At 41.3% G+C, this 22431-nt stretch overlaps 1 protein-coding gene across 1 annotated transcript; it reads left to right on the forward strand.

Annotated features, from left to right (window-relative positions):
* Nucleotides 1-18532: 18532 nt before the first annotated feature.
* On the forward strand, nt 18533-20610 carry LOC148038776 (phenylcoumaran benzylic ether reductase IRL1-like). The gene is made up of 5 exons (XM_087674617.1): nt 18533-18921; nt 19160-19294; nt 19408-19645; nt 19939-20142; nt 20273-20610. Exons 1-5 carry the CDS (start codon nt 18727-18729, stop codon nt 20434-20436), a joined length of 936 nt encoding a protein of 311 aa, XP_087530743.1. The 5' UTR covers nt 18533-18726; the 3' UTR covers nt 20437-20610.
* Nucleotides 20611-22431: the final 1821 nt, after the last annotated feature.

The following is a 22431-nucleotide window of genomic DNA, read 5'->3' on the forward strand; positions in this document are numbered from 1 at the left end:
TGATACTTGGCATTGGTGTTGAGAGGAGGTTGCTACATGTTTGTGTCCACCGTTGCGCCTATGTGTGGTGCATTCTGTGAGTTTGTATTTGCCATTGTACCTACGTGTGGTGGATTTTGCACCATTGCTATAGAAGCGGGAAAGGCTTTAGAATAAACTCTCACTTTTTGAAAGTTTTGAATTTGGGGCATTTAATGATGTTTCTTTCACCTCAGGGAAGAAGCTGATTCAGTATCTCGACCATTTAGTGTAGATGGGGACACATTTTGGCCCAAAAATGAGAAAATGTGCTATTTTTCTAGAGAGAGAAAGTTCAAGGTTGTATTTTCTTAGAGGGCCTATTTTTTACCACTAAAATTCTCTAATGCTTCTTTGCTCCCAACAAGATCACTACCCTATCTCCCTTCTTGAATTTAGTAAAGCGCTTTGGTAGGTCCTGGGGCTTTCTTTGTTGTTCGGCCTCCAACCCCTTTGGTTGTCCTCTCTTTTCCTCCTTTAACCATCTATGCCTCAGATGACTGGCAAGTCACCCTTGGTGTATCTAGTTTTAGGTGGTTGGGGTATCTCTGGATCACTCTCAGAGCTTACTTCTGATTCCAAGTTAAACTTACAACCCTCGCTAGAGGAGGGAGTCTCCCCTAGTGGTCGTAGCTCTCTGGTTGATCCTATTCTAAAGAGAGGCGTGACACTTGGCTAGACTAGCCCTACTTGCTCATAGTTTATCATGCTTAAGTGATTCTTATTCAGTTCAAAAGACTCATTTTTCAATTCTAAAAGTAATGGATCTCCGCGGCTTGGAGTCCACTCTTATTTGTTTGATTAGTCAGCTGTCTATGTTGTACTCTATCATCTCGGCCTTTTCTTCACTTTTCTCATTCGTAGAGTAGCAATCCTCATACTCGACGTCTGTATCACTACATTCTGACTACTCATTGTTTTCTAGGTCTCTATTCTCAGTTCTTTTTTCATTTGTGGTTAGTGCCCAATCGTACTTGAGGTTTAGACTGTAGACCTTGGTCCATTGCCATTTCGGCTCATCCATAAGGTCTTGGAGTGGCTTGAGTTTGGCGGTTGGGTTACCAGCTAGATTCCTTATCAAGTACTCAAGAATCCCTTAGAGCTCAAGCCTATTAGAAGGAATAATGAAACGGGTAGGATTTTGTCGTCTACTAGGGCTTTTGGCCATCATGCAAAGTGGTGCTGAGGTGGGGTGGGTCTCGCCCTTTGATATCTGGGATGTGGTTGCTTTATGGGACTCCCCTAATGTCTTTGCTGCTTGCTTGTAATTTTCTTCTTCATCTGAAAATGGTAGGTCGATGGTGGCTAGCACATGCATCCAATCTTTCTTGTCTTCAAGACAAGGAATATACTTTGTTAATGGCCCATACAAATTCTTGGGCTACGAGTCTCCTTTCAAGATAGATGAGATGACATCCAAGTCAACCAGCATGGTCTTCTAGGTGCCCATCTCGACTCTCACTTCCTCCAATGACCTATTATATAGGAATATAAGACCATTGTCCCAATATTCTATCACTTGTGCATTTTGCATCCAAGGTCGGCCTAGTAGGACGTCGTAGTTCACTCCCTTCATGACTATGAATTTTACTGAGAACTGGACTCCTGCTATTTTCAAGGGCTAGTCCTTTAGCACTCTAAATGGCCTAACTTTCATGCCATTAGCTAGTGTGACATTAAACCTTGCGGTTTCCATCAGTGAGTTACCCCATGCCTGTAGGTCTACATGGCTAAGCACATTGACTCTTGCTCCTGTGTCTACAATCCCTTTTCGTGATGTCTCCTAATCCTATCACTGATAGGACTGCATGCATCTTTGTGCCCTCCCAAAAAAATTTATATGTAAGGACTTGGGAACTCAATTCAACATTAGGCTCGGTATCTACGTGGCTACGCTATGGTCATGCAAATCTATTGGTAGAGTCATCAGGCCGATATCAATGTTGTAAGTAGGCCACTAGTTGCTTGCCTCTCATTACACTCTACACTCATTTGCCATTGCTCTTGAGTAGTCTGCCCGCCTGTGGTGCCTAGGCTTGTCTTTGTGGTGATGCATTGGATGCGGATGCTTCTCTAGATTCTATGCGAGTAGGTGAGACTAGCGTGCTTATACTAGAGAACTCATCGATTTCATCTTCCATGATGGGTTTCGCATCTTTTAGGTGTGCTTAGGCTTCTCTCACCCACTCCTTGACCTTATCAATCACTTCTAATTAGTTCCTTGGATCGAGATATTCTCCAACCTTGGCACTTCCCTTTTCTATTGTCTTAGGAGTAGATGTCTCTGCTTCTGCGTTCGTGACTTTCTTTCCCTTTGGTAAGGTAGTGACACTATCAGTTTTGAGTGTGATTTGTATCTTAGCTCTCTTTCTTCTCCTCATGTGGCTCCTCTTCCCTATGGAGGCTATGTCAAGGTTGCTAGGTCTAGGTAATGAGATGTTGAACTGGCTTTTCTGCGCCCTATTCATGAGATTCAATGAGATGGGAGTGGCCTCAACATCAAGTGTCTTGACTCCAAATAGCCCCAAAGGTACAGATGGCATGATAGATGAACTGGTGGATGAATTTTGTTTAGGGAACTCGGCATACAAATGAGTGATTCCACACTCAGGGCATCTTAAGTTGGCCTTTCTCAATTAGCTTGCTCTTGTTTAGGGAAATGAGATGAGATGTGTCAAGGATGGCTGCAAGTCCAACATGCAATAGGTTCTTGGTTTTGACCTCCTAGGCCTCTATCCCTTCCTTGACCTAATGCCATCACCGATAATGGTCTAAAATACATTAGAATGGTATTACCCTCTTTGTCATAGGAGACATAAGGGTTTACATATCTCTTCCTCATTTGGCTCCTCGACATAATGCACTAGAGCATTGCTCGGTGGATGGGTCACGAAGGGTCGAGGTGGTCTAGGTATCCCTGTGGGGTTGATGTCTATCCTAGGGATAGTTGACCTTGAATCATTGGGTTCTAGAAGAGGTAATGGAGCTCCCCTTCCATAAGGTGGCGGAGGTAGTAAGGCTGATTGTATGGCTATGGGTATGACAACCGCCTCGGTAATCAGCAATGCATTGCATCATGACCAAACCTACCACAATTGGCTTAGGGTTTGGATCTAGGATCCATGCACTCGCGATCCTCTACAATACACACATTGCACATGAGGTTGTGTGGGACTTCTCATCATCTCCTGAAGCATAGCCAACTCTAGCTTCACACTCGCTAACTCTGGGCTCCGATCGACATTCTTTCCCTTGTCTTAGGTGCTTTGGTTAAATCTTTCACCTATTATCATAGCCCTTTCTGAAGTTCCAGAGAGTTTCTTAGGTTGTGGGTCTTGAGCTCCTCTCCTTGAGTAGGTCATCCACTCATATGGCTTCTTCGAAGACCCTAGCTAGCACATCCCTTTACAGGGTTGAGTTGCTCACCAATGCCTTGTAAAGCTCTTTGCTTTGGATTCCACTTATGAACACCATGGAGATCGCTTGTTTGCTAGGTCGCTCTGCGGAGCTAGAATTCTCTTAAAGAGACTTCGCATGTGGGTGACATAGTCTCAGATATCCTCCTTGTCCTTTTGACTAACGTTCATCAATCTAACAATGAGGTTGTTAGAGTATCCTCCTTAGAAAATCTCTTGATGAATAGACTCTTGAGGTTATTAAAGAGTCACTGCATTTGGCATTGTCTAGACTAGCGTACCACGTCTGTGTCCTTTGTCTCCTAGTAGGCAAAGTCCAAATGATTGTGCACATTGAGTTAGGTTCGTGAGGCTGTTTGCCTTGCATACTTGCTTAATCTTCTCCACAAAGCTATATAGGTCATTGTCAGGCTGATACTTGTTGAGTTGCTTAGCAACCATAGGTATCTTGGTTTGGCTCCTAGAGTTTGGGGTGATTCCTAGTCCTATTAGCAATGTAGTTGCTCAAGCTACTCCGCTCTGCTCTGCAGCTATGTTGTCTGAGAGTCACTTTGTGAGAAGCTTGCTTAGTGTAAGATCAACCTCTAGGGCTCTCCCCCTCTCAGCCTTTGGCCCTATCATCCTAGTTCTATTGGCAAGAGCGAAGACACATTGAATCTGGTGCATATCTATGTCATGCCTCAACCTTTGCGCTTGTTGGTCCTGACTGTAAGTGGCTATGCTTGTAGTGCTTTCCTTGCCATTTTTCGTTCTTCCTTAAGGTCAGCTATGATGTTCTTGTCAAGATTGTGGGAGATAAGGAAGGAGTCTCACTTGTAGCTTTCTTGCTTGCACAATGGGGGAATACACACAAAGGTGGAGGCTGAAAATTGTTTTTCTCTTCTTAGTTATGTAAGCCAAAAAGAACTCTCATACAAAGAAATAGAAGAACCCTATATATGGGTCTCAAACCAAACTCAGCTAACTAAGGTGGCATACTAACTGAGCCACGGACTAGAGTAGATAAGGATAGCTATCATGTAGCTATTATTCATGGGCAGTGTACCAACCGCATCTGCAACTGACATGTCGGTGACATAAATGCACAACGGTCACCCTGGCATATCACGAGTGGAGCTCGATATCTCAACACTCCCCCTCGAGCTCAATCCCAATTCCTGCACACCAAGCAGGTCTCTAAACTTGCGCAACTTCTCTGCGCCCAATGCCTTCGTGAATATGTCAGCTACCTGATCCTCTGTGCTGACATAAACTAGATCAATAAGACCTAGTAAAACCCTCTCCCTCACATAGTGATAATGCACCTCAATGTGCTTTGTTCTAGCATGATAGACTGGGTTATTTGCCAAGTGTATACTACTCATGTTGTCACAATAAATGACAACTGGTCCATCTGTAGGCTGATGCATATCATAAAGTAGCTTATGCAACCAAGCTACCTCACATGCAGCCATTGCTGCACCCCTGTACTCAGCCTCTGTGCTCGACAAGGCAACTGTAGGCTGTTTCTTGCTACTCCAAGTGACTGCAGCACTCCCAAAAGAGAACACATATCCACTGGTAGATCGTCTATCAGAAATACTACTAGCCCAATCAGCATCAGTGTATCCATGCAGCTGTATCTGAATCCCAGTCTCATAAAATAGTCCATATTGCAATGTGGACTTCACATACCTGAGTATGCATCTAGCCGCATCCAAATGCGGTTTCCTTAGAGCCTGCATAAACTGACTTACCAATCCAACAGCATAGCTCAAATCTGGCCTGGTAATAGTCATATAAATCAAACTTCCTACTATGCGTCTGTACATAGTAGGGTCTTCCAGAAGCTCACCTGCATCTGTGCTCAGCTTCACATTCTGCTCCAAAGGAACTGAAATAGGCTTACAGCCTGTCATCCCATATTTGGACAGCATGTCCAATCCATACTGCCTCTGTAAGAGCTGTATCCCACTTGGTGATCTAATCACCTCAATGCCCAAGAAATAACGCAGCTCTCCCAAATCCTTCATCTCAAACTTCTGCTTCAATAACATTTTCACATGAAGGATATCTTCATCACTGTCACCTGTCATAATCAAATCATCAACATAAATGACAAGTAGCATAATACATTTCTCTGTTTTTTTCACATAAAGTGAGAAATCTGCCTTGGAAATCTGAAAGCCAATAGTGACAAGATACTGTCCTATCTTGTCAGACCATGCTCTAGGTGCTTGCTTCAAGCCATACAAGGCTTTCTTCAACCTGCAAACAAACTCAGGATGAACAACATGCACATAACCTGGTGGCTGCTCCATATAGACCTCTTCTTGCAAATCACCATGCAAGAAGGCATTCTTTACATCCATCTGATGTAAAGACCATCCCTTTGATGCAGCCATAGCAATGACTGCTCTTACGGTTTCCATCCTTGCAACCGGACTGAATGTTTCTTCATAATCAATGCCATATGTTTGTGCATACCCCTTGACTACTAATCTTGCCTTGTATCTGTTCACAGAACCATCTGCATTGTGCTTCACCTTATAAACCCACTTACAACCAATTGCATTCTTACCTTTAGGCAAATGTACCAATTCCCATGTAGCATTTGCTTCCAAGGCATCCATTTCTTCATCCATGGCTTTCTCCCATTTTTCTTTTCCCATGGCTTGCTCAAAAGAAGTGGGTTCTGGTTCCTGTATCACTTTGACCATATATGCATAGTGAATGGCTGTAAATCCATCATATTTCAACCTATCCACAAGATACCTAACTCTGGTTGACCTGCGCAAAGTAGGTTCACTCCCAGGTGCTCTCAAAACATCCCTAATCTTCCTTACTCCAGGTGTAACAATAGAAGGAATACCCAACTCATCATCAATGCTCTGTTCTGAGCCACTGGATTCACCATCCACATAAGAGTGACCTGCATTCACATCAAACATGGGCTGATCTACCTTCTCTTTTCCTTTTCGTGACACCTGCATACCACTATTTGCACTGCCTTGAGAAGATTCTCCTGATCTCAATCTGCCTGTCCATGGTGAAGAATGTGAACCACTGCTAGAGGATGCTCTAGGTCCACTAATATTTTGACTGCTGTTGTGAATTCTGTGCAGCATTACTGTTTTGTGCATCTACATCATCAATCACATTTACTGGTTTATACCAGCTACTCATCTCATCAAAAACAACATCTCTGCTCACTGTAAACTTCCGAGTAGAAGGGTTATAGCATCTATACCCTTTTTGCTGCAGAGAGTAACCAATAAAGATGCACTTCTCAGCTTTTGGATCCAACTTGGATCTCAACTCATCTGGCACATGTACATAGGCAATGCAACCAAAAATTTTCAAATGAGAAATATCTGGTTTCCTACCAGTATACCTCTCCTCTGGAGTCATCCCATGTATTGCTGCAGTGAGAGTCCTGTTCATTATGTAGACTGCTGTAGCAACTGCTTCAGCCCAGTAAAAATCTGGCAAGTCTTTTTCATTGAGCATGGCACGAGATACCTCTCCAATATGCCTATTTTTCCTTTCTGCAATTCCATTTTGTTGTGGGGTATGACTGCATGAATATTGCTGCTTTATGCCATGCTCCTGCAGGAACCTTGTAAACTCATTTGAGAGGTACTCTCCCCCTCCATCTCACCTTAGGCATTTTATTTGCAGGCCTGTTTCTTTTTCAACCATAGCTTTAAGAGTTTTGAAATGCCCAAAAACTTCACTTTTCTTTTTCATAAATACACCCAAACTTTTCTGCTATAGTCATCAATAAAAGTGACAAAATAATGACAGCCTCCAAGAGATGCAGCTTTAGTAGTCCACACATCAGAGTGGATTAATTCCAATGGCTTCTTACTCTCTTGAACATGTCTAGGAAATGGTTTCCTTGCTTGTTTTCCAAACTGACAGGCTTCACATACCTTATGCATTTCTGCAACCTTGAATCTAGGCAATCCTGCAACAATATTTTGGGCCTGCATTGATTTAAGTCGCTGTACATTAACATGACCAATGCGTTTATGCCAGATATCAATATCTGTAACTACACCGGTCCCATGTGCAAACATTGCTGCACTCAATTCAGACATGTCTGCATCCAACGTAAACATTCTGCCCTTCTTCTTTCCTTTTGCTATCAAGCGACCTTTATTTTTCATATCCTCAACAAAGCATCCATGAGGATTAAATCTGACCTGCAAGCCCTGTTCAACCATTTGACCAACAGAAACTAGATTCTTGGTGATATTCGGGACATGAAATACATCGGACATGTATTTCTTTTTCCCATCCTACATAGACAAAGGAATTTTTCCAATCTGCACAATAGGATGTGCAGTATCATCACCAGTCTCCACAAATCCCGGTTTTTCCATTTTCCTTGCATCCTCCATCCATTCTGCATGACCTGTCATGTGGTTTGATGCACCTGAGTCAACATACCATACATCATTGCTTTCTTCTGCACTTGTCACAGAATTGTTCATGTGCTGCACCATGAACAAATGCTCATTTCTGTCATCACCCTGTCTACTAGAAGATGCATAATTCCCTTGTTGTAGTTTTCCATTCATGATGTCATTCTGCTTTTTATAGCAGTCTTTAGCCATATGACCCATTTTACCACAGTAGTAGCATTCAACATTACTGTTTGCATTTTGACCTCTTTGCCATCCACCAGGACCTCTTTGGCTCCCCCTGCCTCTAGAGTTACCACGTCCTCCTCCATAGGACTGGTTTTCTTGAGTTTGCTGCATATTTTGATTTCTACCACGGCCTCCAGATCGGCCTCCTCTACCTCTGTCTCTACCTCTTCCAGCATTTGAGTAGAAGACAGCTTCTTTTGAAGTTCCTCCTGAAGAAGATGCACCACCATTTCTCTGCTCCTCAGAAATTAGAAGAGCAATCAACTCCTCAAAATCAGGAAATCTTTCACGGACTGAAATGGATGTCCGAAACTGTGCATAATCCTTTCCTAGACCATTCAAGGTCACAGAAACTAAATTATCATCTTCCACTGGCGACCCAATGGAAGCAAGTGCATCTGCAATCTTCTTCACCTTCATGTGGTAGTCATTGATGCTCATATTTTCTCTTTGCACATTATGCAACTCTTGCTTGAGCTGCATTTTCTTGGCTTGCGTATTTGTGCTATACATTTTTGACAAAGTATCCCATGCCTCCTTTGGCGTACTTGCATCCTGAATATGCACAATCATAGAGTCTGAAATACTGATAGACAGCCAGTACATAACTTTCCTGGCTCTCTCATGCCATGCTTTGAATGCCTGCATTTGGTGTTGATTGGGAACATCAGGAAGAACTGGTTCTTCTTCATTTCCTGCAACAAATTCCCAATATCCTTTTGCCATAAGGAAATTCGTCATTCTAAAATTCCATGCTTGGAAGTTGTTCTTGTCAAGCTTTTCAGTTACAATCTATGACAGAGAATCAGACGCCATTACAGAACACTGCAAAAAATTATGTCATTGCAAAAAACACAGTTTCACCGTCACAAGGGCAAATCTGCAAAACTGGTGAAAGTGGTATTTGACCACACAGTCACTTTCTAGTGACGATTTTGCATAAACAGGAACCAAGGATGATTCTGTAACTCCCAATATCTCTGCACATAAGCATACGATGCAATTTCTGTGGTAACTTTTCACCGACCTGTAGAACAATGGTCGCACAACATAAAACTGGGCCTTTTCCTGAGTGCGTGCAGAAAACTTCCGCCTCCAAAACAGGCCCCGAAATGGCCTCAAATCAAAAAAGTCGGGTCGTCGAGGGCTAAAGCCTTCCCCCGCAGCATATACTACCCTCTTGCTTCACCGCGAAGGGCGTCTCAACCTGAGACAATGCACTCCTGCAATTTCCGGCTGTGCTACTTGCAGAGATCTGCTCCCAAAATAGAAAATGAAAGCAACACATCTCCTCTTACCAGAACACCGCGAGCTTGGCTTGCTTTCTTGAGCTCCTTACCACGAACAAGGCTCTGATACCATGTCAAGATTGTGGGAGAGAAGGAAGGAGTCTCACTTGTAGCTTTCTTGCTTGCACAATGGGGGAATACACACAAAGGTGGAGGCTGAAAACTGTTTTTCTCTTCTTAGTTGTGTAAGCCAAAAAGAACTCTCATACAAAGAAATAGGAGAACCCTATATATGGGTCTCAAACCAAACTCAACTAACTAAGGTGGCATAGTAACTGAGCCACGAACTAGAGTAGATAAGGATAGCTATCATGTAGCTATTATTCATGGGCGGTGTACCAACCGCATGTGCAACTAACACGTCAGTGACATAAATGCACAACGGTCACCCTGGCATATCACGAGTGGAGCTCGATATCTCAACAGTTCTCAGCTGGCCTGCCATGACACTCCATCTTGGTTTGCAGGTCATATCGATTGATCATCTATTTAATTTCGATTGGGAAATCTCCCACGTTAAGCACATCAATTTTGTGATTCGTCCTAGACCCAGACATGTCGACTATTTCCTGAGCCACTAAGGTATCAATCATCAGGTTGATTAGGCCAGGCAACACCAAGTCCCTAATGGTGTTGGTCCTCTTTTTCTCCAAGCGGTTTGGCTCCTTGAGTCTCCTCCCCATACGCGCGAGGTCTTTTCCTAATGGTGGGTTCATTCAGTTTACGTTATCTTGTATGAGTTCCTTATTATTTGAAACAATCCTCTAATTTAAGCAACTGCCTTGTAATAAGTAGTGCTCTTGACTATGCATAGTGGGAAACCAAGCTTTCAACTTTTCATGTGCATTTTAACTAATTAAATAATGTGATGTGTGAATGTAGTCAGCTCAATGGAAGTCTTGCTCCCCCCCTTTATTTGGTTTCGACCCAATGGGGCTCTAAGCACAAATTACGGCCATGCTCCTGGTCTACTCAAGGTCTCTATTGGGCATGGTTAGTGGTTGCAATCACTCTTGGACTGCCGAATGCGAAGTCCTTGGGAGAATATGCTCTTCGTCCTATCTACTTGTTGCTGAAAAGTGCATTGGAGTGTCCTCCTACGACTAGTTTTCGGCCCCAATCTAGGTTTGGTCAAGTCAGAGCATGTCAAAAATTGGGTTTGGTTCATCTATTCAATTTTGCTAGTTTTTTTTTTGATTCCCAAAATCGGGCATTTGAGTCTAATGTCCGATCCGATTTTGACATCCGATCTCATTTGAGTCAAGGTCCGATTTTGATTGTTTGATTTTTAAGTGGGTGTCTGATCGAATAGTGAGATCTGGTCTGATTTTGATTTTTAAGAATTGGATGCTTTTGGTTGAATCAGACCATCATCCGAATCTGGGAATCGAATTGTCCAATTTTGTCGGTGCAAACTCACAATGCGGCTCAAATTTGATTCGTTTGGGATCGATTTGCCACTTAGGGAACCCCCAAGTCCACACACAATCTATGATACCTAAACAATTGAGGTAGCTCACATGTAGGAGTTGTATGCGCTCGAATCACACGAATCAATGCGATCTCCACTCCCTCGGTCTCTTGCAACATTGCAACAACCTATTAGCTCTCTCTCTCTCTCTCTCACACACACACACACACAAACTTACAAGTAAAAATGAGCTCTTTCTCCCTTCCTGAGGGTCTTAAACCCCCTTGCCAACACCCCTTTGATGCCCTTTTCTCTTTATTTCAAGATTCCAATCCTGTTTTGCTCTTTGCACCCCGATTTAGGCCCACTTTTACAACAAAACCCTACGGTGTTTTTCTTTCTTTTTCTCTTATTTTTTCCTACCTAAATGCTTACAGATCGGAAGAAAATATCGATGCTAATCAACTTGACCTATCTAAACTTCAAAAATCCCAAACACTTACTTGCAATGAAGATCAAATGCCCTTTCTTCCTATCTATCTATCTCAAGCACCAATTTCAGAAAAACCCTACTTCAATGCTTGATTCGGAGTGCACAAGCACTCACAGCTTGAATCTGTTGGTCCTGAAAACGGAAACAAAATGTGGGAGCCTTCACTCGACCACCAAGATCCATGAACCACTTATTTCTTCATGTTTCAAGCCAAGTGCAATGGCTACCTCTCACATAGCCATATGCGCTCTCACACCTATGAGTGTAGTGAGCTTACCTCCATGCTTGATTGAGTTCCTCCTACCTCAAGCACTCTGATAGCTCCATGATCCAAGGTGCAAGCTCGAGCAAGCTTGATCCCTCAAGCTCCAAGCTCTATGCTCCATTGATACATGTAAGAGAAGAGAAGTGAAGAGAAGAAGAAGAAGAGAGGAGAAGATGGAGAGCTTCTCCACCACAGTCCTCCCGATTCCCTTTTGATGAGCGGTGTGCATTGGACCCTTGACACAGAACTACCCCATCTCTTAGGATCGACTAATCCATTAGTAGTGCAAGCTTGGATTTTCCTGATCGATTGCCCACAGTTTATCTTAAATTCACGGCTACATTTATTACAATAGAGTTGTTATTGCAATTTTATGCAATCTTTATGAGAGCAGATGCCTTGATTTGATAGCTCACTATTGGCAATTAGTGGACAATCCTACACTTTGATGCTTTCTTCTATTTAGACCTTGTCTTCGCTATCCTACAAGAAGAAAGATATGAAAAAACCATTAGTATTCATCCAGTGAGTGTGCAATCGGTATTGAGAATTGTCAAAGTCAATTTGTTAGAGTAGGATACATCCAACATGCATAATTGTTATGCATATGGTAGGTCTCAAGATAATGGAAGAGAATTGTTAGATACACAATTGACAAAGCAAGTGTAAAGAAGCTCTGTACATAGCCAAGCAAGATGAATACATTGTTGACAAGAACCTAAATAGAGATAGGTGCTCACTCAAAGCATGAATAAAATCAAATCACTAGATAACAACTGCATCCAAATAATATTCGGAGAGCATAGACATAACTCAACAAAGTCCCACAGTCTCATTGAAGTAAGCTCAATTGCATAAACCCAAAACTCTGCTCAAATGTAAAATAGCTAACTAGCTCAAGTGACTCTCATTGGAACAAAGCCAAATGCCAAATGAGCAATACAATCTCAAAACATCAAGTACATGGCCATTCAAAATCCCAAATACATTCGGTGTAGAGCCGAGAGCATAAAACCTAAGAGAATCTTCAAGTTGGTAATGTCAATGATTATTGTAGCATTTGGACAAAGCTCCAATACATGTAATAGGCATAGACTTTCATAGTCAATTGGCTTATTGTGACATTATACAACATGTATGCCATGAATAGTAGTTAATAACAAGTTTTTCTTGAACACAATAAATAGTAGGCATGTCCTAAATGTAGTGAACAATAGGCCTATCTATAATAGAGTAAACATCAGGTCTGTCTTGCACAGAGTAAATAACATGTTTGTTCTACACAGAATAAACAATAGGTCTATCCTACATAGAGTAGATAAAAAATCTATCCTACATAGAATAAATAGTAGGTTTATCATATTTGTTGCTATTTTTGACCACACTAAAGCACTTGTTAAAGCTTAGTCAGGTCTAGGAAAGGCGCCCACACAAGTTTGGGAAGAGGCCTATGAAGCATATGACTGATGCATATCTTCTTAAGGGGTAGCCATCAAACCTTGAGATGTAGATTTCAAATATGGGATGAAGCACACTAAAGAGAAGCTCCTCAAACCAATGCTCTAATGCCAGCTGAAGGGAGAAGCCCGAGTAAGAGCAAGAGAAAGTGGAAGAAATGGAAGAAGGAGCTATGGTGAGTGGAGAAAGAGAGCAAGAGAGAGAGAGAATCAAGATGTGGGAACTCCAACAATCACAATATATGACCGGATTTTGTTGAGAAACATGGGATCTAGAGCATGGCAAAAGCTATGGAGGTTGTAAGGTAGAGATAAACCTCATGATGACATAGACAAAGAAGACAAGACTGTTACACAAGTGAATTAGGTTTCAAGATTGAGACTTGAACTCATAAACACATTCTTGTGTATTAGACAGACATTGACAATGACACTAACTGAAAGAGGAAATCATCATGATATTCTATTCATCTCATATGAAAGTGACATCCAAGTACAATGTTATATAGAACTGGGTAGTAGCATTCTGCACCACTGTGCTTATGGGATTCAGGACCTCATCCTAGACTGCTTGCTTTCCCTTGCCCAGTGCTCCATACAAAGAGGCATACAAGTGGATGTCATTGCTAGATTCTCAATAGATTTCCCTTATTCAAAGTTACTAAAAGAATAAATAATAAAGTGATAGTGATGGGTGCCCACCACCTACAATGTATGTGTGAGTATTGTCAATGTAGTAATACATGGGAATCATAGGCAAAGGCACCTTTACCCCCAGCAAAACCCACTTACAACCAATAGCTTTCTTAACCTTGGATAGTAGCACTAGATCCCAAGCCTTGTTGGCATTAAATGCAACCATCTCCTCATCCATTATTGTATCCTGAAATAAGCATGACCAATAGCCTCCTCAAAACAAATGGGGTCAATATCATTGGCCATCTTTACCATATAAGCATAATGGTGAATTGTATAACCCTCAAAACAAAATATTCTAGCATGATATCACACCTTACTAGACTTAGTACCACTAGATCACTCAATGAAGCGACTTTACATTGCCATGTGCTCTCTATATATGTGGTATCTTGATTGAAGGAATACCAAGCTTATAATTTAAACTCTTCGATCTACTAGAGTCTCCATTAAGAAACTAAATTATCAATAGATGTATCATTACCATTTGATACTTTCTTTCTCCCTTTGTCATTACTTGGGATTGTTTCTTAGTCCCCTAGACCAAGGAGTGACAATAGATCTATTACAAGGTAATATCTCTAGTCCACTAAGGATCTCTAATTCATACTTTTCTTTATGCATGTAACTATCATGATCATCAACATCATCCAATGCATCTCCACTAGATAATAGCTGTCATCCCGTCAAAAATAATATCCTTGCTTACTCTAAACTCACAATTGATGATGTTATAACAACAATACCCTTTCTGCTTACTCTAAACTCACCATTGATAAGGTTATAACAACAATACCCTTTCTGCTCAATAGAGTTTCCAATGAGAAGATACATTTTTCAGCCTTTGGTTCTACTTTCTTTCTCAACTAATCAGGATCATAAATATATGCAATATAACAAAGCCATTTTAAGTGAGATACATTGGGATTCCTTCTTGTAGAGCATTCTTCAAGGGCCATACCATGAATTGCAACTATGGAATTCATATTTATTATTAAGACATTAGTATAAATAGTTGTAGGCCAAAGTACTTTGAAATATTCTTCTCTATCATTAATGCATGTGCAAATGTTGTAATATACATTTTTTTTCTTTTTGTAACTCCATTTTGTTGTGGAGCATACTTGTATGTAAAATATTTCTTCATCCCATTAGACTTTGAAAATGTACTTAAATCACTTGAGAGGTATTCTCCCCCTCTATCCAACCTCAAACACTAAACTTTCAAGCATGCTATTGTTTTAATAGTAGTGTTGAGAGTTCTATAGGAATCAAACACTTCACTCTTTTTCGATATCGACAATCCTCTAAAACAATCATCAATAAATGTAACAAAATACTTGTTGCCACCAAGAGATACATTCTGTGTAGGCCCCCGAATATATATGCACAATATCAAGCATGTTCTTTGCTAACATCTTTATCATGCAAAAAAGGTCGTCTTACCTACTTTCCAAACTCACATGCTTCAGAGACCTTATATACAATTTCAACTCTAAATGTAGGCAAGCCTCTAACCCCGTATTAATTTTAGCCTTTGTACACTTGCATATACGTTTGGCCTAAGGGGGAGGACTTCCAATAAATCAACCTCCTATCCCAAACCACATTGTCCTTGAAGACCAGACTACCCCCTCCAAAGTCAACATTGGCCCCACTAATATTCACTACTGCTTTAAAATGCCCTAACCTAAAGATTCCTTCAATTGGCCACTCCTCCTTGGCTTTAAAAGACCCCCTTTTTTGATTTGTATCACATTTTTAAACTCACTGATCGAGTGCAAACTACCTATCACAAGGCCTATTGGAAGATATACAAATGATGGATGCTCTAGGAAGAGATGCTCTATATCCTATAAGCACAGTGAGGAGAGTGGAACAACTAAAATGCCATATAAGCATGTGCGTGGCTCTCATTTAAAACAAATGATATTATACTTTGTACTTCCAATCTGTTTTCTTTTCATGGTCCTACTCAAGATTGTGTTTATGAGTCCAAGTACTTAATCTTGGAACCTAATTTACTTGAGTAATAGTCATTTTCTCGTGTCTATGTGAGCATGGTTCTAGTCTTTGCCTTCCAACCTCCATAACCAACCATGCTCACGATCTATATTTCTAAACATGGTATGAGAGCCATGGTGAGCATGGCTTGGATGTTCTCACTACTTTTCTAGCTCCCTACAACCTTAGTCTAGCTCAACTCCATCAGATGACTTCATCTCTCACCTCCATCTTCACCCTACCTTCTTGTCTACCATAGCCAGCCTACACCCGCCTCACTTGGAGCTCCTGGATCTCTCCAAGGAAGCCATATCTCACTAATATTTTGTCTTAGGAAATCTTCTCCAGGTCAAGGCGGTTCCTCCTAGCACATTAAACCTCAACACTACTCATCATCGAACCCGACATTGCGTGATTTTCAGGTTGCTGTTAAATCTGTGTTCATTCTCTATCTTGCAACTCGTCTTGGTTCTACATGCTGTGATTAATCTTGTGACCATACGGCTTTGATAGGACACTATATGAGCTTCCCTCTCATCAAGTATCTCGCTAAGTTATCCATTCAACGAGTTGTAGGGAAACAAAAAACCAGTCACCTAGAAAACCCTAAAACATGGCAGCCATAGCCATTGACTTTCAAGCTCATAATACACTTCAATTTCTCACTCCTCTCAACTCACTCAAGTGTTTTTGACTTTGATTTGGTGCTCCACTCAGTTCCCAGTACTTCCCATTCGTAAGGAGGGGAGAAATAATCCAACAACATTAAGCTCAACATCAAGTTCTTCAAAGCATAATATATATTTTTAGTGCTCTTGGCACTTGTGTTTCTTAACACATCCAAGAACAACTCATTTGCTTCAGTTCTTGCAATGAAAAATATGAAGATTTTTAATACGGAATGCCCAATTGATTAAATCCCTCCTTCAAAATGTTTGAACTTGAGCAAATAGCTAAATTCAAAGGTGAAGGCTTTCACACCTGGAAAGAAAAGACAATGTACCATCTCATGAGGAAAGACCTATGGGATCTAATTGAGGATGATGCAGGAGATGTAGATGGTAAGAAGGAAGATGCTGAGGACATGTTCGTTGAAGAAGTTCATCCCAAGACAAAAGAGTGAAAAAAGATGAACAACAAGGGTGTAGGCATCATTTCCTGGGGACTATTTGATGATGTATTGCACCATATCTCCAGCATCGGAGATGCAAAAAAGGTATGGGATGAGCTTGATATGATCTTTGGAACTCGAGCTAAAAACTCAAAGGTAAAATTACTCATGCAATTCTATTAGTGAGATGTAAATGATAGTTCCTCTATGACCATGCACATTAACAAGTTTAAGAGCCTAAAACTCAACTTGCAACTTTAAAGAAGAACATAGATGAGAATGAAGCCATAGCAATGCTATTGGCAAGTGTAAATCAAGAACCATATGAGAACCTTGTGTCTACCCTAAGCAATGTTCCTAATCTCTCACTCACAAAGACATTGAGAATTCTCTACTTGATGGAGAAAGTAAACTTAAAAATAAGGATGCAAAAGAAATCATCTCAAAGGGCAATCTCTTGTACACCAAGGAAACATATGAAGCAAAAGGATATGGACGAGGATTCAACATTAATAACAAGGATTGGATTATATGTCATTACTGTGGCAAGACCGGCCATATAGCCAGTGAATGTTTTAACAAGAAAAGAGCACAACAGGTGCAAAATGATCACCAACAGAATCAGCTCTCATGAATGAAGAAGTTGCTCCTGCTACTATAAACTCCAACATACTGTTTTGAAGAATTTTCCATTGTATCTTTCCCATAGTGGATCATGTGCTTTCTCATAGTGGATCTTTATTTTCCTTAGTGGATTTGCTTTGTAAAAAGCCCTTGTCAAAGATGTAAAGTTTCAAGCTTTAACTTGACTAGGCTGCCTATGAGCTAGTCTTTTGGGCCATGTCATCATGCAAGGGGGGCAAAAGCTAGCAAGTGTATGCTCTGGGAAGAGATGCTCTATATCCCATAACCTAAAATGACAGGTTTAGATGATAAATGAACTTTGATGGCCAAATCTTTAAGCATATTTTTTAGTAGGGCTCTGGAGGAGAAAAGAGAGTCCTTGAAGCTAGGTCGAATCCCTCGACTGGTGTATGTGTGTTGAGGTGGTAACATGTAAGGTCTAGTGGTGGCCCCCATGAAGCATATCTTCATCCAAACAAAAGTGCTACAAGGCCACGTCAATCGTAATGGAAACATCAACATGGGATACACGCATGCACGCACACACACAATCTCTCTCTCTCTCTCATTCATTCAGTCTTGGTCAAACAATACATGACCATTGGCTAGAAAGTGAGAAAGTCACTAGTAAAAAAGCATTGCACAGTGTGTGCACACTACAAGCTTTGAAAAAGATCTCGAAGAGAGAGAGGACAATGAGAGTTTATAAGAAGACAGAGAGCGCGCGCACGCACACACACACACACACACACTCTCTCTCTCTCTCTCTCTCACCTTTCTTCGGTCCCGGTCAAACAACGCGCGACCCACACGGTCGTAGCATTCTTCTAGAAAGTGAGGAAGTCAAAGGTAAAGAAAGTGAGGAAGTCAAAGGTGAACACCATTCAGCAGAGTGTGCACAATGCGAGCGGAGTTTGTAACAAGTGGGACCGTACCGTCGGCTCCCGAGTCCCCAGGGGGATCTTCATCCGTGAGCCAAGTCCAACCTGCATGGCAAGTGGCAAAAGCAATGTTTGAAACATGGATGATGATCTTTTTGATTCGAGAGGGAGTCGGGGAAAATAAAGATGAGAGGCCGTGCTCGCCTATAAAACACCGTAGGTGTGCAAGGCAGCCCGGCACACAACGAGACATCACCCAGCAACAAGGGCTCACTGCTTGCGCCTGCTTAGCGCTCTCTGTCTGCTGCAGCTGCGATCTGCTGATCTGGGACTCGCTGGACTAGTTGTTGCTGTGTTGTGAGGAATTAAGCGTTTGGTTTGTGCTCGAGTGAGCGGTACGAGAGTGCCAACATAATACAAGAGAATGTCGCCGAGCAGCAGTAAGGTGCTGGTGATCGGGGCCACAGGCTACCTGGGCAAGTGCGTGGCGCTGGCAGCAGCGGCGTCGCAGCACCCCACCTTCGTCCTGGTCCGCCCCTCCACCCTCACCTCCCATCACGATTCCAAGAAGCAAGACCTCCTCGCCTCTCTCAAGGCAGCCGGCATCACCATCCTCCAGGTATCACTCCTCCTCCTCCTCCTCCTAGCCTTATATCGAGCCTAGCGAATAATTGAATCGGTCCCAGGTCACATGTTACACGCATCTCTCTGTCTCTCTCTCTCTCTCGCGCGCGCGCGGTGTGCCAGCCACGTTCTTATGGTTAACCCACATCTTCGCGCACATCCCTTGCTTGTCGTTTAATCCGCATTAATCTCAGCCAGCCCTCATTCTTGGATGCTTCTGGTTTGCGTCACAGGGTTCGTTGGAAGACCACGAAAGCCTGGTGGCAGCACTTAAACAAGTGGATGTGGTCATCTCTACCGTTTCGGGACCTCAGATACCCGAGCAAATCAAGCTAATATCAGCGATCAAAGAAGCGGGGACTATCAAGGTATGGCCATTTGGTAGACAGACATCTATAGAGTCACATGCTCTTGCATGTGCCGGCCTTATTCTTCCTTCCAATGTATGTTAGATCTTTTAATCTTTGCGCTTTTGCTCCAGAGATTTTTCCCTTCGGAGTTTGGCATCGATGTTGATCGCGCACAAGCACTCGAGCCTGCCAAATCCATGTTCGCACTCAAGGCACAGATCCGACGTGCAGTGGAAGAAGCACAAATCCCTCACACCTATGTTGTCAACAATGGATTTGCCGGATATTTTGTCGCTAACTTGTTTCAACCACGCCTCACATCTCCACCGAGGGATACAGTGATCATCCATGGGAGCGGAGATGTCAAAAGTACGTGTGGGATATCATCCTATATCGTTTTCCACCCACATCAAAAGCCATGTAGTTGTAGCGCCCACATAGAGGATACCCCCCCCAAACACATCACACACACACAAAGACAAAGAAGAAATGAAAGTCCTTGAGACCACCAACATATGCATTCTACATCTCCATGTCTTGTTCAGGGCAAGTTCGAGCTTTATGTTCTTGTAAACTTTGTGTGCAACTCCTATCTCGGTGTTATTTGCTTATGCGTCTTCTGGTAAGATCATTGATCGGTTGTTGGTCTTTGCATGATACAGCAATAAATGTCTCCGAGGAAGATGTTGGGACATTCACTATCAAGGCAATGGATGATCCAAGAACTCTCAACAAAACCTTGCATGTCAGACCGCCTGCAAACATTCTTACACAAAACGAGCTAGTCTCTTTGTGGGAAAAGAAGATTGGCAAGACACTTGAAAAGCAGTTTGTTTCAGAGGAAGACATTGTCAAAAAAATCCAAGGTAAAATATGCTTGCATCAAGCTGAATGGTGGCCTTAATGTGGAAGACCACCCAATGGTCTTAAATGTTTGACTTCTATCAAGTTGCTCTCGACAAATAGTGTCTTACCTTTTGTATTGGTTTGTTGCAGAAACTCCCTTCCCAGGAAATATTTTCCCTGCACTCCTTCACGATGTTCTCATCAAAGGTGACCAATGCAACTTTGAGCTTGGTGCAGACGATGTCGAGGCCACCAGCCTTTACCCCGATGTGAACTATACTTCTACAGATGATTACCTCAACAAATTTTTGTAAGAAAAATGCCTTGCTACATGCCAATCTCTAGCTTGTTCAAAGGTGTACAAGATCTTCGTGTCATCCACAACTATTCAGGAGTGCAGTTTCTAGTCTATTTCACCTTTGTAGATACAATGCAAAGGTAGAGCAGTATACATGAATAAACTAAGGTGTGAGATTGTCCATGATTCCGTAGTTGTTTCATGACAAAAGCAGAGTCTAAGCTTGCATGCAAGTTTGGCATGTACAATCATTTTGGATGAATGCCACTTATAAATTGGTAGACTCGTAAAACTTTTTTATCGACTCAATCATGATATGTCAAGCTTCTAAGTACTTCGTTTATAAGACTAATGCGTTGATCAGTTGAGCGCTCGAGTTTGGCATTCAAACAAGCTCACTTTGCAAGACACATTGGGGTGGCTAACAAACTTTTTACATAGAAATTTTCTAAGAGGTGACATAGGGGTTTTTTGGTGCAAGGCTTTTCATTAGAGAAACATCAATAGATTTGTGCACTTGAGTCATCAACGTGCAATGACACCACAACAGAAACAAGGCATAGACGCGCAAAGTCGAGCGCGTCTATCATTGTGTCTATATGTGCGTGTAAAAGAGCGTGTAAATAGACACAAATTTTGCATCTATATATCCGTGCAAATAGACACGAATATAGATGTGTAATTATTTAACCACCTGAAATTAGACTTAATATAATAAAAAATCAGAGTTAATAATTATTTTTGCATTGGTCTCTAATGAATGGCAGTTCCTCCAGATGACAAGCTTGATATAAGTAATTAACGGCAAGCAACAGAAACCTTATTATACAATTAGTAGCAAGCATTACATGTATCTCGTAATTTTTCTACTTGAAGATGATAAAAAATACTTCCTTTTTATTATGGAAAATTCAATTTAGCTTTAAACTTGACTATTGATTCTTGAGTATGCACATGTGCGCATGATATTTTCCATAGAATTAAGAATACACATTGAATCATTAAGCGAGTTAAGTATGTTACAGTGAATGATCCATCTCATCTTCAATGAGATTAGCCCTTGCTAAACTATCTACTTCTAGGTCTATGTTACCAAGAGGTAACGAAACAAATAAGTCTATCCCACTATCAGATGTGTTGCTATATTGCTCAATAACTTCATCATCATCAACCACATTATTGTCATCTTTTGCATTTTCTTGAACATCCTCATGAGGTTCATCTTGTACTATATCACGTATATCATCCATTATGGTGTCATCATGTACACCATCATTAATTGTTGGATTGTCATCTGCTATCTCTATGTCGGTAATATTACCATATATTGGTTTTGAACGATTAGATATAGGGATGACATACCACCATCGGTTATTGTTTACCATTGGATGATACACAACCTGTATTTGAAAAACAAAAGCAAGAAACTTAAATACTTATTATATTGTGTATATGTATCACATGTATACATATAAAAAATTTAGCTTTTACATATATACATGCTCTCATTGTTGAGGTAGTACTAATGTGTCATTCTTGTTTTGGTGAAATTTTGTAGAGTCAATGATTACAAAACCACTTGGATGACGTCTGATTGTGCAATACTCACCATTTGTTACCACTTGTTTAAACCACTTCACATCCAATACATATATAAAGAATAGTGCAAAGTCAAGCTTCAGAATATCTTGGATCAAGCCACAATAACCTTCCATGGTACGATTGGCATCCTCGAAGTGAGCAATGACACCACAATCTTGGGTATTTCTCTTTTCATCTATACGTTGAGTTCGAAGATGTTTACCCTCACATCAAATAGCATTGAATAATGTGCACTAGTAGTAAAAGATTAATATCAAACATGTCAATTTATTATATAAAATATAACTAGAAACAAATTAATTGAGATATATTAATTTCCTCCTCTTTTTTCATTCTCTCCATTTCCTCATGTAACCAATCTATATCAATATGACGTGGGAGCGCATTTAGATGATTTGAAAATGAGACA

The sequence above is a fragment of the Lygodium microphyllum genome, chromosome 3 (assembly GCF_053477565.2).
Source record: "Lygodium microphyllum isolate KBCC chromosome 3, Lygodium_microphyllum_v1.1.10, whole genome shotgun sequence".
Classification (NCBI taxonomy): domain Eukaryota; kingdom Viridiplantae; phylum Streptophyta; class Polypodiopsida; order Schizaeales; family Lygodiaceae; genus Lygodium; species Lygodium microphyllum.

Bases quoted from the DNA above. Each gene is read 5' to 3' on its own strand.
- LOC148038776 (XM_087674617.1), top strand. From the start codon at position 18,727: ATGTCGCCGAGCAGCAGTAAGGTGCTGGTGATCGGGGCCACAGGCTAC. The intron at 19,646-19,938 runs GTACGTGTGGGA...TGCATGATACAG, and splicing joins TGGGAGCGGAGATGTCAAAA to CAATAAATGTCTCCGAGGAA. The intron at 20,143-20,272 runs GTAAAATATGCT...GGTTTGTTGCAG, and splicing joins CATTGTCAAAAAAATCCAAG to AAACTCCCTTCCCAGGAAAT.